The 14,402-nt window shown below is 33.6% G+C and overlaps 1 protein-coding gene across 3 annotated transcripts; it reads left to right on the top strand.

Annotated features, from left to right (window-relative positions):
- Positions 1-223: 223 nt before the first annotated feature.
- On the top strand, positions 224-7,697 carry LOC145117448 (protein RRC1-like). 3 transcript variants are annotated; one of them, XM_079053736.1, is made up of 18 exons: positions 224-380; positions 1,052-1,146; positions 1,233-1,362; positions 1,536-1,578; positions 3,257-3,317; positions 3,410-3,562; positions 3,928-4,044; positions 4,140-4,305; positions 4,377-4,489; positions 4,603-4,674; positions 4,753-4,974; positions 5,150-5,208; positions 5,323-5,404; positions 5,491-5,628; positions 5,705-5,929; positions 6,147-6,901; positions 6,976-7,139; positions 7,241-7,697. In XM_079053736.1, exons 2-18 carry the CDS (start codon positions 1,072-1,074, stop codon positions 7,435-7,437), a joined length of 2,772 nt encoding a protein of 923 aa, XP_078909862.1. In that variant the 5' UTR covers positions 224-380; positions 1,052-1,071; the 3' UTR covers positions 7,438-7,697. The 3 variants fall into 3 exon arrangements, with proteins under 3 accessions (XP_078909862.1, XP_078909861.1, XP_078909863.1); XM_079053735.1 differs by having other exon boundaries at positions 224-743; XM_079053737.1 differs by lacking the exons at positions 224-380; positions 1,052-1,146; positions 1,536-1,578 and having other exon boundaries at positions 1,246-1,362.
- Positions 7,698-14,402: the final 6,705 nt, after the last annotated feature.

Below are 14,402 nucleotides of genomic sequence, written 5' to 3'. Positions count from 1 at the left end.
ATGCACCTAGCAAGAAACTCTCCGTTGAAATAAACTATTCGACACAAAATAGTCTATCAAAAGGCCGCAATGAATAGCTCACATCTAAAGGAAACTAATCATCATATTAAATCTATCTTCCGAAAGAAACTTTTTGCTGCCCGGCGCTTAGCGCGGTAATCGGCTAGTATACCTATTAATAGGATATGTGAGGATGAGATCTTAAAATTATTATTATTATTACCATTCACCAGTCCAATAAAATCACATCGGCTCTTCCTCGGCTGGGCTATCTCACCAGTCCACCTCTCAGCTGACTGCTGTCTGCCGCACCCAAACAAAACACCGGCGACCGGATTATTCTTTTGAGTAGCAGTTTTCTTCTCCGATTAAGGATCGCGGTAACTTTTACCTTCTCGCTCCAACTATTGCTCTTGTATTCATTTATCGATATAGGATAAAGACGTGTAATTGAAATATTACTTTGTATAAAGTTAGGGTTTTTTTCCGTCACCTGTGTAACTCTGTATTCTGTGATTTATGAATATGTAAAAGAATCTGTGTACTATAATCGTTTACATGGTATCCCTCCAAAGAATGTAGAAGCTTTGATGCTGAATAAGGGATTCGAGATTGAGGGTTCGCTTTCGTTTTTGATATAAGTTGAAGATGCAAAACGTTGATTCTGCGTGTTGTGGTTATGCTCTAACTTCGCAAACGGACCTATTTGGTGATGATAGGGCGGGTTTTACTTCTAATTTTTGGTGCGTTTCATGCGCTTATAGATGAATCTTGTTTTCATGGAATTTGGCCGGTGGGTTCTCTATTTTGGAATTCTTCAGTTTAGGACAGAGGGCATGCGATTATTACTTGTGAAAGGGTTCCTATCTCATATCACAGTCATAGAGAACGTAATTGCTATCATAAAATGCTTTTAATTGATTTCTATATGGTTGAAACAAAAGATAAGTTTCAGAAAGATAATTAAACCCTTATCTTGAAGGCTGTCTACAAATTGTATGTTTGTTCAAGTTACAATCTATTTCCAATCTTGACGCATTTTGGCAAACAGATAAAGATTTTGGGGGAAAAATGAGTTCTTTTTCAATTACAAGGAAAAAGACACCTTTTCAAAAGCACCGTGAAGAAGAAGAGGCAAAGAAAAAGGTAATATCTATCTAGGTGAATATATTTTGTATATTTAGTGAGTATTTTGATAGAGAACTCATTTCTTACTTGTTTGTGTTATGCAGAGAGCTGAGGATGAAACAGCTCGTCTATATGCTGAGTTTCTGGAATCATTTCAAGGGGATGATGCACCTGGATTAAAAGCCTTTGTCAGAGGAGGAACAGTTAATGATGAGAAAGTGAAGCCTGATACAGGTCAGTTTGTTAATAGGACCTTGTGTCAGTGTGTGTACTTTTCAGTTTTGTTCTTCAACTTTTAAGTCATTTAGAATTCTTTTTTTTGTGCACATATATGGATAATGAATGATTTATATTCCATGGACACATTAATAAACAAATGGGCCTTTTTATTCATGCACGCATCGCAGGTGGAAATTCCAAAGATGTATCTGGTTCAAAGAAGGGGAGTAGGTAAATCAACACTTTTGATTCATATGTTACACTGCTCTTACCATAAGGCATTCTGAATATAGAAACGATAAGTGATGATGTCATCCAACTCTGCTTAAATCTTGTTTAGGATGCTACTGAAAAAAGCTAAGAGGCTCTTGCTTATAATTCAATTTTAGGTTATTTATGTACTTAATATCTTTAGATGAGAGTCCGAGTATCGAGATACTAATGTTGGACACTTTCCATAGGATTTCCAACTTATTTAATGTGTACAACCCGTAGTACTTTGCTTATGTAGAATCTTGATGGCTGCGTATGTGTATGCTCAATGGCAATAACTATTGATTTAGAAAATTGTAGGAAACAACTTGTAACACCCTACTTCTACTAGAAGTACACCGGATTTTTTATTTATAAACATGTTTTTATACAAAGGGTGTAGTTAGATCATCCCCCTCCCCACAATAACATTTCAACAATCCATACGAACATGATAACATAAACGGAGTCTTCTAAAGCTTTCTCTATTCATCCTGAAGCCAAATTTTTCAAAGTCTCTTTTATCACTAGAATCCGCACCTGTTTTTTTATGCCAACAACAACAAACGAATAAGCTATAAATCTTAGTGAGTAACATAATACCAATGACATCTCTAGAATCAACATTGTTAAAACATCCATATATCAGTTATGGGCAAAATATCCAAATCCTTGTCCTCTTTACACTAGCATACACCTAAAGCCTAACACACTTTAGGCTTTATTTCAATACTCGACATAAGAAAGACATTAAATGGGATACTCCATTTTATATGTTATTACAATGCCACAATACCAGTTTACCGATATTATCCTATATAAGTATTAAACATCTTTATATCAACAAAGGAATGATATACATAATAGTTACTATTATCATCATCTTTCTTGATGATTCCCAACAACATAGTTTCCAATTTCTATGGTTTAGTTTTCCGACTTTCAGTTATAACTAGATACTTTTGTATAAGTGCCATTCATATAGTTTAAACTTTAAAATCATGATACTAAACTACTTTCATATAGGTGCCAATGTGCCATTCATATAGTTTAGGCTTCCAACTTTTAACCACAATAGCTGTCAAATACCAAATACATTTCATTTCATTATACATTTTGATGCTTCCTTCCTTAACATACACTTTGTTCTAATAATTTGATGTTATTTTCACTTATTTCTTGTATATGCACTTTATCTAACATTTACTAACATGTAATCAATTCACTCTATCCTCATTTAGCTCTTAAAACATGAACTCATAAATCTATAATCTGTGACTTTACACTTAAGTCATTTTTGCACGAAATAAATCATGCATTCGTCATTATTCCATCATATTTCCATGATTTGAACCAATAGTTCAATGCATCTCAACATAAGCCCTAACTTGCCATTTTATCCAATTTCATAGATAAGAGGTGAAATCTTTCCTTTAAATGTTATTAACCTTGCTAATAAACAACATTTACTTCATAATCATGGGACCACCACCTTAGAAAGTGCTTCTACATCGTTTATGATCATGGGGGAATTAGTTAGTAATTACCATTATAGACCAGGGTAAAATGGTCATTTTTCTTGTGTGTTTTGAAGTATAGAACAGGTAATCTGGTAATCCGGGGTTGAACATTATGCATCAAAGTTTTGTATCTGCAGGTATGTTCCTTCTTTCATCCCCCCTCCTATGGCAACCAAGGGTAAAGATCATGAAAAACAGGTTAGTATCCCGATTAAAGCTTTCCATGCACCATGTTGTATTTGTGGGTTTATCTTCTTTTTAAGCTAATTTTAGAAAGTGGATTTCTACAGAAAGAGGAGGAGAGGTCAAAGGAGAAAGGGAAAGGGAAGCCTAGGAATATAGACTATTTTATGGAGGAGTTGAAACATGAACAAGAAATGAGAGAAAGACGAAACCAAGAACGTGAACAATGGCATGATGGGCGTCAGACTGCTACTTCAACTGTAAGACATGATTAATCATGAAACATCATTGAATTTGAATAGCTATGTGAAACGAATTGATCCTATATGGCATTCAGAGCTTATTATAAAAAATCACCTGTTGGGAAAATGGTCTCAAAGATTTCTAATCACCTACCTAATGAAAAATTAGTGGAGAAAATTGATACAAGTGGAAAACTCCAAAACCAGAGAAAAACCATATGGGACTCTAGAGAGTAGAATCCAACTATATGATGACAAATTATGACAATCTCTCAAGCCTTATACACCTTTTTATAGGCATGAAGCCTACTTTACATTTCTACATTCTACATCTGTTTAAACTTCATTAGCCTTGATTAAACTATTGTATTTTACATACTCAGCTATCTACTCGATTTGATGAATTGCCTGATGAATTTGATCCGAGTGGAAAGCTTGGATCTTTTGATGATGGGGATCCTCAAACCACCAATCTTTATGTTGGGAATCTTTCACCTCAGGTGAGGTCATGATGATGCTTTTAATTTACAAAAGGAATCCTAATCCTAATCCTAACTAACATTTTTTCATTTCTATAATAACCAAATTAATCCAGGTAGATGAAAATTTTCTGTTGCGTACATTTGGAAGATTTGGACCTATTGCTAGTGTGAAGATCATGTGGCCAAGAACAGAAGAGGAACGCAAAAGACAAAAAAACTGTGGTTTTGTGGCTTTTATGAATCGTGCAGATGGACAAGCTGCAAAAGATGAAATGCAAGGTTAAATAAATTAAACCCTTTTTTGTTTATGTTTATATTAAGAAAGTTAATTAAGTTATCTATTGTTGCAGGGGTGATTGTTTATGATTATGAGTTGAATATTGGGTGGGGAAAATCGGTTTCCCTCCCTTCTCAATCACTCCCTGCTCCTCCTCCAGGACAAATGGCCATCAGGAGTAAAGAGGTATGCAATGTTTTTATATTTTATAAATTTAGTATTAGTGTAAAATGTAAATACATGTTTTAATGGTTGAAAACAGAATCTGATTATTTTTTTTTTTTGGTTTTGGTTTGCAGGGTGCCACTGTAATCTTGTCTGGTCCATCTGGTCCTCCTGTTACTTCTGTCCCAAGTCAGAATTCTGAGTTGGTAGGTTGACTTTAATATCTCTGTGTTATTCTTTTCATCCTGTGTTTATGTATTGACATTTTTAACCTTGGTGTTTAGGTTCTTACTCCGAATGTGCCAGATATAACTGTTGTATTGCTTGAAGATATTCGTCTTCGAAAAGTAATTGATACAATGGCTCTTTATGTTCTTGATGGAGGTTGTGCTTTTGAGCAAGCTATAATGGAGAGGGTTCGTGGGAATCCTCTTTTTAGTTTCTTGTTTGAACTTGGCTCTAAGGAACATACTTACTATGTTTGGAGGCTCTATTCCTTTGCTCAGGTACACATACTTTCCTTACCTTAATTACTTCTTTTGCCATTTAATCTTATATCAAGCTTCCCAAGATATGAAATTACATTTCAAGAAATAAAAATTAGGCGAGAGGATTCATTTCTAGAATTTGAAAGAAAAATTATGTTGAATGAAAGAATAACTTTTGGTTTCACAAATGCAGGGTGATACTTTGCATAGGTGGCGAACTGAACCTTTCATCATGATAACTGGTAGTGGGAGGTAACATATATTATTCATCTACACACATCATCTTTAATTACCTTTTTTTTTTGTGGATAAAAATCATAACTTTATAAATAATATGCAATACTTTTATGCTTTTTCATTGTCTAGATGGGTACCTCCTGCTTTGCCAACAGCCAAGAGTCCAGAAAATGAGGAAACTGGAGCCACATTTGCTGCTGGAAGAAGCAGGGTACTACTACTATCTTTTTTCTATTTTAGGCTTATAGCATTATTTTTTCTATTTAAAAGATTTAAAAAAAAAATTCTTCTTTGCAGCGTGTTGAGACTGAACGTACACTAACTGATGCACAAAGAGATGAATTTGAAGACATGCTTCGTGCCCTAACATTAGAAAGAATTCAAATCAAAGAAGCAATGGGTTTTGCATTAGATAACGCTGATGCTGCTGGAGAGGTAAATAATCGTGCACCTATTTGACAGGGGTAAAATGGTCATTTTTATAAAACTGAATCAGTTGTATTGGTTGCAGATAGTTGAAGTTTTGACAGAGTCTTTGACTCTTAAAGAAACACCAATACCCACTAAAGTTGCAAGGCTTATGCTTGTGTCAGACATTCTTCACAATAGTAGTGCTCCTGTAAAGAATGCATCTGCTTACAGAACCAAATTTGAAGCAAATTTGCCTGATATACTTGAGAGCTTCAATGACTTGTATAGGGGTATCACTGGAAGAATCACTGCTGAGGCACTTAAGGTACTGTTTTGTACAATGGAATCATGGGAGGAATGAAAAGAAGCAATTTGTTTTGTTTGATCATTGATGGAATGGAATAGTTCATTTCTGAAGGAATGTGATTATTTCCATTTTGTTAATTCTCATTCCATTCCATTCCAAACATGATCATGGAATGTAATGACTCATTCCATTCCACTCATCCAACCAAACATACTAACTTTCTCTTGTTTTCCAGGAACGAGTTTTGAAAGTTCTTCAAGTATGGGCGGACTGGTTCTTATTTTCTGACGCATACGTAAACGGTTTACGCGCCACATTTCTCAGATCTGGCAACTCCGGTGTTCTCCCATTCCATTCCATTTCCACCGACACCCCAGAAACCGAACACAACCCCAATTCCAACGACATCGGAATCACCAATTCCGACGCGGCATTAGCCATAGGCAAAAGCGCCGCCACAAAAGAACTAATGAGTCTCCCTCTTTCCGAACTGGAAAGACGATGCCGCCACAACGGTTTATCCCTAATTGGCGGCCGAGAAGTGATGGTTGCACGGTTGCTTTATTTAGAAGAGTCGGAAAAACAAAGGGGTTATGAGATAAACGATAATTTGAAATATTCAAATGTACGGAATCCGAGAGAGAGTAATGTTGATTCCGGCCCTGTGGGGTTTTCAGGAAGGAATCATGAGGTTTTGTCAGAAGGGAGAGGTTCGGAATCGTTGATTCCGATTCCGATTCCGATTCCGCAGACTGAGTTGAAACAGTTTTCTAATAAAATGAAAAGTGATTCTGTATTACCTGTTTCTAAGTGGGCTAGAGATGATGATGAAAGTGATGATGAACATAAGAGAAGTACTAAAGATCTTGCTTTAGGTTATTCATCTTCTGGAAGTGAGAATACTGGTGGTGGTGGTGGCCACGCTGAGGTGGCAGAGCCGCTAAGTAATGCTAACATTTTCTCCGATAGTGGGCTGAGTGAAGAGAAGAGGTATACTTTTATAGCATTGTACTTTGATTTTATTTTTTTCTTATAATGTTTTCTCACGTGTGTTCTATGTGTAGACAAAAGTTGAGACAAATTGAGGTTGCTTTGATTGAATATCGTGAAGTTTTAGAAGAAAGGGGAATGAAAAACAAAGAAGAAATTGAAAAGAAAGTTGCAGCTCATCAGAAACAGCTACAATATAAATACGGCTTAACAGATTCCAATGAAAATGCATCAAACAGTGAGTTTTAAAAATCCATTTCTAAATGCAAGAAATATCAACATACTTTCTTTGTGTATTATTATAGCATCTTATTACAATTTTATATTTTATGAACATAGGGTTATCATCTACAGACAGAAGGGATAAAAGAGACAATTCGCGTGAATCTTCTAGAAAGCGTCACCGGAGTCATCGTGGTGGCAGTGAAAGCCCACCACCACCAAAGTCATCAAGTAGAGACAGGGAGAAAGAACGAGACTATGACAGAGATAAACGCAGAGATAGAGACAGGGATAACAGGAGAAGAATGAGCTGAGTCAAGAATGCATGATGATGATGATGATGATGATGTATGTGGTGTTTTGTATGGTGGGAGAAAAAGTATGGGGTGCATGTCATTTGGTCATGTGGTACAATTGAATGATGAATCTTATTTGGTGTATAAACGACATGGTTATTACTTTTTGTTTTGGAATGAGACTAATTGGTTTGGTTTATTGCACGTATGAGAAAATTCTTGTATTCGTGTTTTGAATTATGAAGCAACAATGGAAGGTGGAGTGTTACATGGTCAAATTCATTAAAGTGTATGGCTAATTTTATTAGGTCTTGATTCGTTTAAGCCTAGCTAACAATCTAGCAGGTTGCTGTGTACCTGATTTACTTCTTGCATTTATGCTTGGAAGAATACCGTGTTTGTGTAAAGGTGTTAAAGTTTATGACATGTAAACCAATTGGATCTTAGCTCATTTGCATACGGTAGCACATTATTCTGAAATAGATGAAATATAAGCATTTTTTATATATCACTATATATTATATTGCTTTAAAAGGAATCATACTAAAGTATGTTGCTTACATATTCGCCATACCCAAACAATGTTACAAATGAGATACATTATTATACCGTATGTTATATTGCTATGAAGGGAATCATAGTAAAGATATTTTTTTTATAACACCATAAAATAAAACCAATCATGATTTTAATTTTGTCTTGAAGGTTAGATCATATTTATGAAAAACATGTGACAAATATTAGGGATTAATCCTAATTATTTATTTATTTATTTTTACTTTGCCTAAATCACCATTATGTCTGAAATGGATTGTTTCAGAACAATGGTTGTTGCCACCGGGGAAATGGGGGAAAAGAGAGAGAAGGGAATTCTTTCCACGAGCAGCGGTTGTTTCCATGATAGGAAAAAGGGAGTATGAGAGAACTTGTTGGAGGAATGCAATAGTTGTACCTACTACACACCATTAGTACCAATGCTGATAAAAGAATCAAGGACATGCACCATGTTTAGTTGTGATGCTCTTGTTGTAAGAAATTTGTTGTCTGATTATTAATCATCATGGATTCATTGTCCCCAAATCCACCACGGAGTTAATCATGCAACATACATCAATATTTTTGATAGCCCATAACCCTGTCAAAAAATCTGGTCGGAACATCACCCTTTAGACTGTGAAGAACCATCACACTTTAGATGGATTGCTTCACCATAGAACCAGAAGGAGAAGGACCGTTTGTAGTGACCACATCCCTACCACCCATAAGTAGGAATGGCAACGAGGCAGGTTCGGGGCGGGGCATGGTTTCCTAAACCCGTCCCGATATCTTTCAGGTATCTTATCGGGACGCCCTATTGGGTTTCGTGTTTTCCCATCAGGTTTCGGGTATCTTATCGGGTTTAAAACAATCCATAACGAAATCTATATTCCGATTTAGGTATCCTGATGTTTTATAAAAAATATAACAAAAAAATTACATTATTAAAAAGATACATGTTCTAGCCTCCGTTTTAAATTAAAAATATGATGCATCACTTTGATAAAATAAACTAAATGTTATATTAAAAATTATTTGATTTAAGTTTAGTGTAATATGTCAAAACATATAAAAAAAATCATTGCACAGATTGTTAATAATTAAAAGGATTGCCATAGTAAGTATTGTATATTTGAATGCGTGCAATTAATATAAAAAGGATTCGAACATATATATATATATATATATATATATATATAGAGAGAGAGAGAGAGAGAGAGAGAGAGAGAGGAAAGATCATTTGAGAACTTATATATTCCCGAGAACCCGAGAACCAAATGAGGACCGTTAGATCAAAATAATAGAAGGTTAAGATGTATAGTGACATTTTGTAAATACTTAAACAAATAAAACACGGGGGCATGGTAATAAAAGTTAAACCGGGACATTTTTGGAATTTCCCCAAATTAAATCCCTCATTCGCATCAATCTCTCTCTCTCTCTCTCTTACCTTCATCTCGCCTCCTTGAAGACAGATGATTCCAGATCTCTGATATGTCTCTGATCTCTCTCCGTTGCCTTAACTATCACCGTCTCATGTCGACATCACCACCTCCCTCTTATATCCACCGTATGTCGAAATCACTAACGACGTCTTTTCCTTCCTCACTATATATGTAGACGACTCATACTACATCAGCCTACCACTTTCTCTGTCGAAGATCTTCCACATCCAGCCACCCTCCCCTCTCTATCAACCATCAATAGTTCATCATTAATCACAATGAAGGTAATTTTTTTCTGATTGATTGAATTTTCTAGTTTTTGTTTTGGTTCCTGTGATCCAAAACTGATAGCTAGGGAATATATGACGTTTCAAAGTTTTGAATCCTCTACCTCGCTTTCTGCATTCAGATCATCAGATGTTCATCCTTCAATTCATTCAAAATCTCTATTTCTTTTTTTATCTTTTGATTTCCATCGGAGAAAATGAATCAGATGCTATACTTTCATTTTCTTCAATCATATGAACATCACGTGAAATTTGAATCATTAAAATCCTTATTCCTTCCCTGTTTTTGTAGAAAGTGCGATTTTACTGTTATTGTAATCATAAATTATTTAAAAATGAAGTATCAGATGAGTACCAATGGAAATCTTTGAATTTTGTTAGATTTTGATTCTAATCAAGTCTGTTATTCATCCTTCTCGTTGTTTCATTGATCCGTGCACACAACCTGTTTGATAAAGTGTCACAGTTTTACTTCATTTAAGTTGTCCTTAGAAGAGATGTATGATGTAATCCACTTTTTTGACAAGTGTAACCCCTAAGATATTATGTTACAACCTAGAAGAGATCCTCCAACAGTGGGTGATGACGCCATCTCCCTCTTTTCTTACAAACGGGCTTTCTCCACTCCTTTCTTTCTTCACTCTCAATACAGTTGTTGGTGACATTACACACAGACCATATGTCAAGTAGATATTTTACATATCTCACATGGTTTACTTTCATTTAGTATTTGGAAGAATTACTTTCTGAAAAGAGATTTTGTTTGCTTATCATATGAGACATGTTAGCCAAAAATTTGGGGAGATAGCTTTTTGTGCAATCACTTCAGATGAACAAGTAAAGGGTTATGGTAAAAGATTGATGAATCATCTAAAGTAACATGCTCGAGATATGGATGGGCTTACTCATTTTCTCACATATGAAGACAACAATGTTGTTGGTTATTTTAATAAACAGGTTAAGCATCTTTTACTTGTTTTTTCATCATTTAGTGTTACTAATTAAAAGTTAAAACACCTTCTTATCCGTTTGTAATCCACTGTTTTTTAAATATACTTTGTTTTTTCTTGTTAGGTTGTATCGAAACCGGGACCCACAGTGAAGAGGATCTCGGGGCTCAGTATACTTGACAATAATGGTGTGAATCTCGTATCGGTATTTTTACCTTCAGTTCTTACCTCTTTCATCTGCTTATACATATTCTAACTGTACAATTTTACCCTTTTAATCTGCCAAATATTGCTATAATGCCATTATTCATGTTGCACCCTTCTTCATTCACATATCATGTTAATTTTTGCAACTCGGTTATGGTTTTTATGAGTTTATGTTTGTTATGTACAAATGGAAAATGAAAATTACATGATACTCAAGTTTGATAATCGGAAAAAAGCCTATTTCATCCCCGAATAACTAGTAATGAATGTAAAAAATATTTTCACTAGATTTATTTTGTAAAATTTAGAAACCGAGATGTTTAATAGATTGTTTGATTTATTAAGTTAAACAATGAATCGGTTGTTTGAGTCATTGATCCGTGCACACAACCTGTTTGACTAGATCTAGCTGCACCAAGAAGTGTAAGGAATAAGCATGCCAAGCTCAATATATTAAACCAAATCCAGGTAAAAGAAACCTTTTACTGCAATTTTTTGGAATCTTATGAACCCGACCTATGAGAATTTAATAATTTATATTATGATATTTGGGTGGATATCTCTATATGTGATTTGGCATAATAATTTAGTAATTAATTGGAAGCAAGACTATAAATATGTAGTGATTTACATGTAAATCACAAGTGAATCACATATGAATTACATGTGATTCACATGTAAATCACATGCAATTCACATATGAATCACATGTGATTCACATGTAAATCACAGGTAATTCACATATGAATCACATGTGATTCACATGTAAATCACGAGTAAAACACATATGAATTAAATGTAATTCACATGTAAATCATATGTAATTCACATATGAATTACATGTAATTTACATATGAATCACATGTGATACACATGTAAATCACGAGTGAAACACATATGAATTACATGTGATTCACATGTAAATCACATGTAAATCACATATGAATTACATGTGATTCACATGTAAATCACATATGAATTACATGTGATTCACATGTAAATTACAAGTAAATCGCTTATGAACTACGTCTATCTGCACAAATGCATTTTGTGTGAGTGTTCTTCGCTATTTTTTTTTAAATTTTCTGGTGAATTTCATATTTGTATCTTAAAAGATATATTCGCATGTGAATATCACATTATATAATCACATGTGAATCTTATATGATATATATATATATATATATATATATATATATATATTTATGGGTGTTCTTGAATTAATCAAATTATTTTTTTGATTTTCTTGTAGATTTGGAAGAATTTGTGGAAAATATTGAAGAGGTGAAAAGTGAAAAATTAAAGAAAATATGTAAATATTCACACGAAGACTGGAAAACGCTTTAAAATTTTGTAGCATTTTTTTTTATATATAACTTTGTATCGAATAAAATACTTGTATAATTGTGTTTAAAGATTAGCAATAAAAATGGGTTTTTTTTATGATTTAGTTATGATTATTATAGTATAAGAAATATACATATATACACTTGAAAAAATATGTATATATACACCTAAAATGTTGATTTTTTTAGTTAAAAAAACTATAGTTTTTTTTTATTCCAGATTTTTTTTTTTAATTTACTGTTTCAAAAACATTGCAGTTTTTGTTCTATTTTATTTTTTTAAATAAATTTTTTCAAGATTTTTTTTTTAAATTCGTGTTTTCTAAAAAAAGTTAAAAAAATCTGCATTTCTTTTAAAAACGAAAATTATTATTTTTTTAAAAAAATTTGAAAATTAAATTAATTATGTTAATTTTTAGATATTTTTTATTAATATTTCTAATAACACAAAAATTAATCATTAAATGAGATAGGTAAGATGACGATTATGTCATCAATGAATTAATTTTGATCTAACGCTCTACCTTTAGTTCTCGACAAACTATGAGTTCTCAACCGATCTCACCCCTATATATATATATATATATATATATATATATATATATATATATATATATATATATATATATATATATATATATATATATATATATATATATATATATATATATATCGGGGCGGGGTGGGTCGGGGCGATGATAACCCATTCACTGCCCCGAACCCGATAACTACCCGTTACCCAACCCGAAATGCTCGGGTTTCGGGTTTCCCCGTCGGGTTCGAGTTTTTTTTGCCATCCCTGCCCATAAGTCATCTCACTAGAGTTTCACATCCGAACATCAAAACTTACAGCGACATTGACGACTAAAGGGAAGAAGAATGATGATGAAGATGCGGGGAATAAGACGGTAGCACGGTTGGTTTTATTGGAATTAGGGTTTAAGTTTTTTTAAGTTTTTATTTTTTTATTTTTTTTTAATTTTTTATTTTTAGTTAAAAATAAATATAAAAGAAATTAAAAAAGGTAAATAAGTATTTTATATATCACTAAGTACCAAGCATCTAAGATTTGGAAACTAAGACATTCACATAAACAAAAATTAGATTGAAATAGTGATATTTTTAAAACAATAGGGACCATGTATTTAATAATGTTTTCTTTTTCTTTTTTAAATGAAATTAATTAAAAATAAATATAAAAGAACTTATAAAAAGAAAAAAAGTCATTTTATAATTTATATGATCAAGGACTAATCATTTAAGATTTTTTCTTTCTCTTTTAATAATGTTCTCTATCTTTGTTATATAATCGTTAATTATGTGTTTTTGTTTTTATTACATAATTTTTATTTTTATTAATTTTGTGTTTATTAATTATTTTTTAATTAATTATATTTATTTATTAAATTATACTTTTTGTAATTAATTAGTTAAAAAAAATAAAAATAAAATTATAGTAAAATGAAAAATGATCATTTTGTAGGTTATAAATAATAAAAAGAAAATTTGGTCTTCTACTACAGTTCAGCAAGGAGACCCATTGGGACCACTTCTCTTTACCATTGTGTTGCACTCGCTCTTGCATAATATTAAATACAATTGCAAGCTTCTTCTCCATGCATGATACCTTGATAATGACACACTTATTGGAGATTCTGAGGAGGTGGCCAAAGTGTTAGACATTATTAAGGTTATGGGCCCAAAATTAGGCTTTCAATTGAATATCAAGAAAACCGAGCTCTTTTGGCCCTCGTGTGATGGTAGAAAGCTACGTGAGGGGTTATTTCCGGTTGGCATCGAGAGGCCGCCATTGGGGGTGAAACTTTTCGTGGGAGCTGTTAGTAGAGATGCTAATTTCATTAACAGCTTAGCCATAAAGAGAGCTGAAAACGCTGTGAATATGATGCGCCTTCTTCCACAATTGTCTGACCCGCAGAGTGAGCTCCTTCTACTCCGGTCTTGTATGTTGCGAAACTTTTCTTTGGCTGAGGACGTATCGACCCGTTCACATGGATGAGGCGACTTTGTTCTTCGATAATGGGTTGCGCGGGGCGATTGAGGACATTGTGGTTTGTGGTGGCCCTTTCTTTGGCGACATACAGTGGCGACTTGCTTCCTTACCCATTCGGTTTGGTGGTTTGGGTTTATACTCGGCGGTAGAGGCTACCTCATATGCTTTTGTTGCCTCAAGAGCCCAATCTTGGGTATTGC

Source organism: Lactuca virosa, chromosome 5 (genome assembly GCF_052849685.1).
Source record: "Lactuca virosa cultivar CGN04683 chromosome 5, Lactuca_virosa_CGN04683_v6, whole genome shotgun sequence".
In the NCBI taxonomy this organism is placed as follows: Eukaryota; Viridiplantae; Streptophyta; class Magnoliopsida; order Asterales; family Asteraceae; genus Lactuca; species Lactuca virosa.
This window is presented reverse-complemented; position numbering and strand designations above follow the sequence as displayed.

What these genes read in the sequence shown, in the direction of transcription:
- LOC145117448 (XM_079053735.1), top strand. Translation starts at nt 713, where the DNA reads ATGATAGGGCGGGTTTTACTTCTAATTTTTG. An exon ending in CAAGTCAGAATTCTGAGTTG is followed by an intron (nt 4,675 to 4,752) that starts GTAGGTTGACTT and finishes CTTGGTGTTTAG; the next exon opens with GTTCTTACTCCGAATGTGCC. An exon ending in GGCTCTATTCCTTTGCTCAG is followed by an intron (nt 4,975 to 5,149) that starts GTACACATACTT and finishes TCACAAATGCAG; the next exon opens with GGTGATACTTTGCATAGGTG.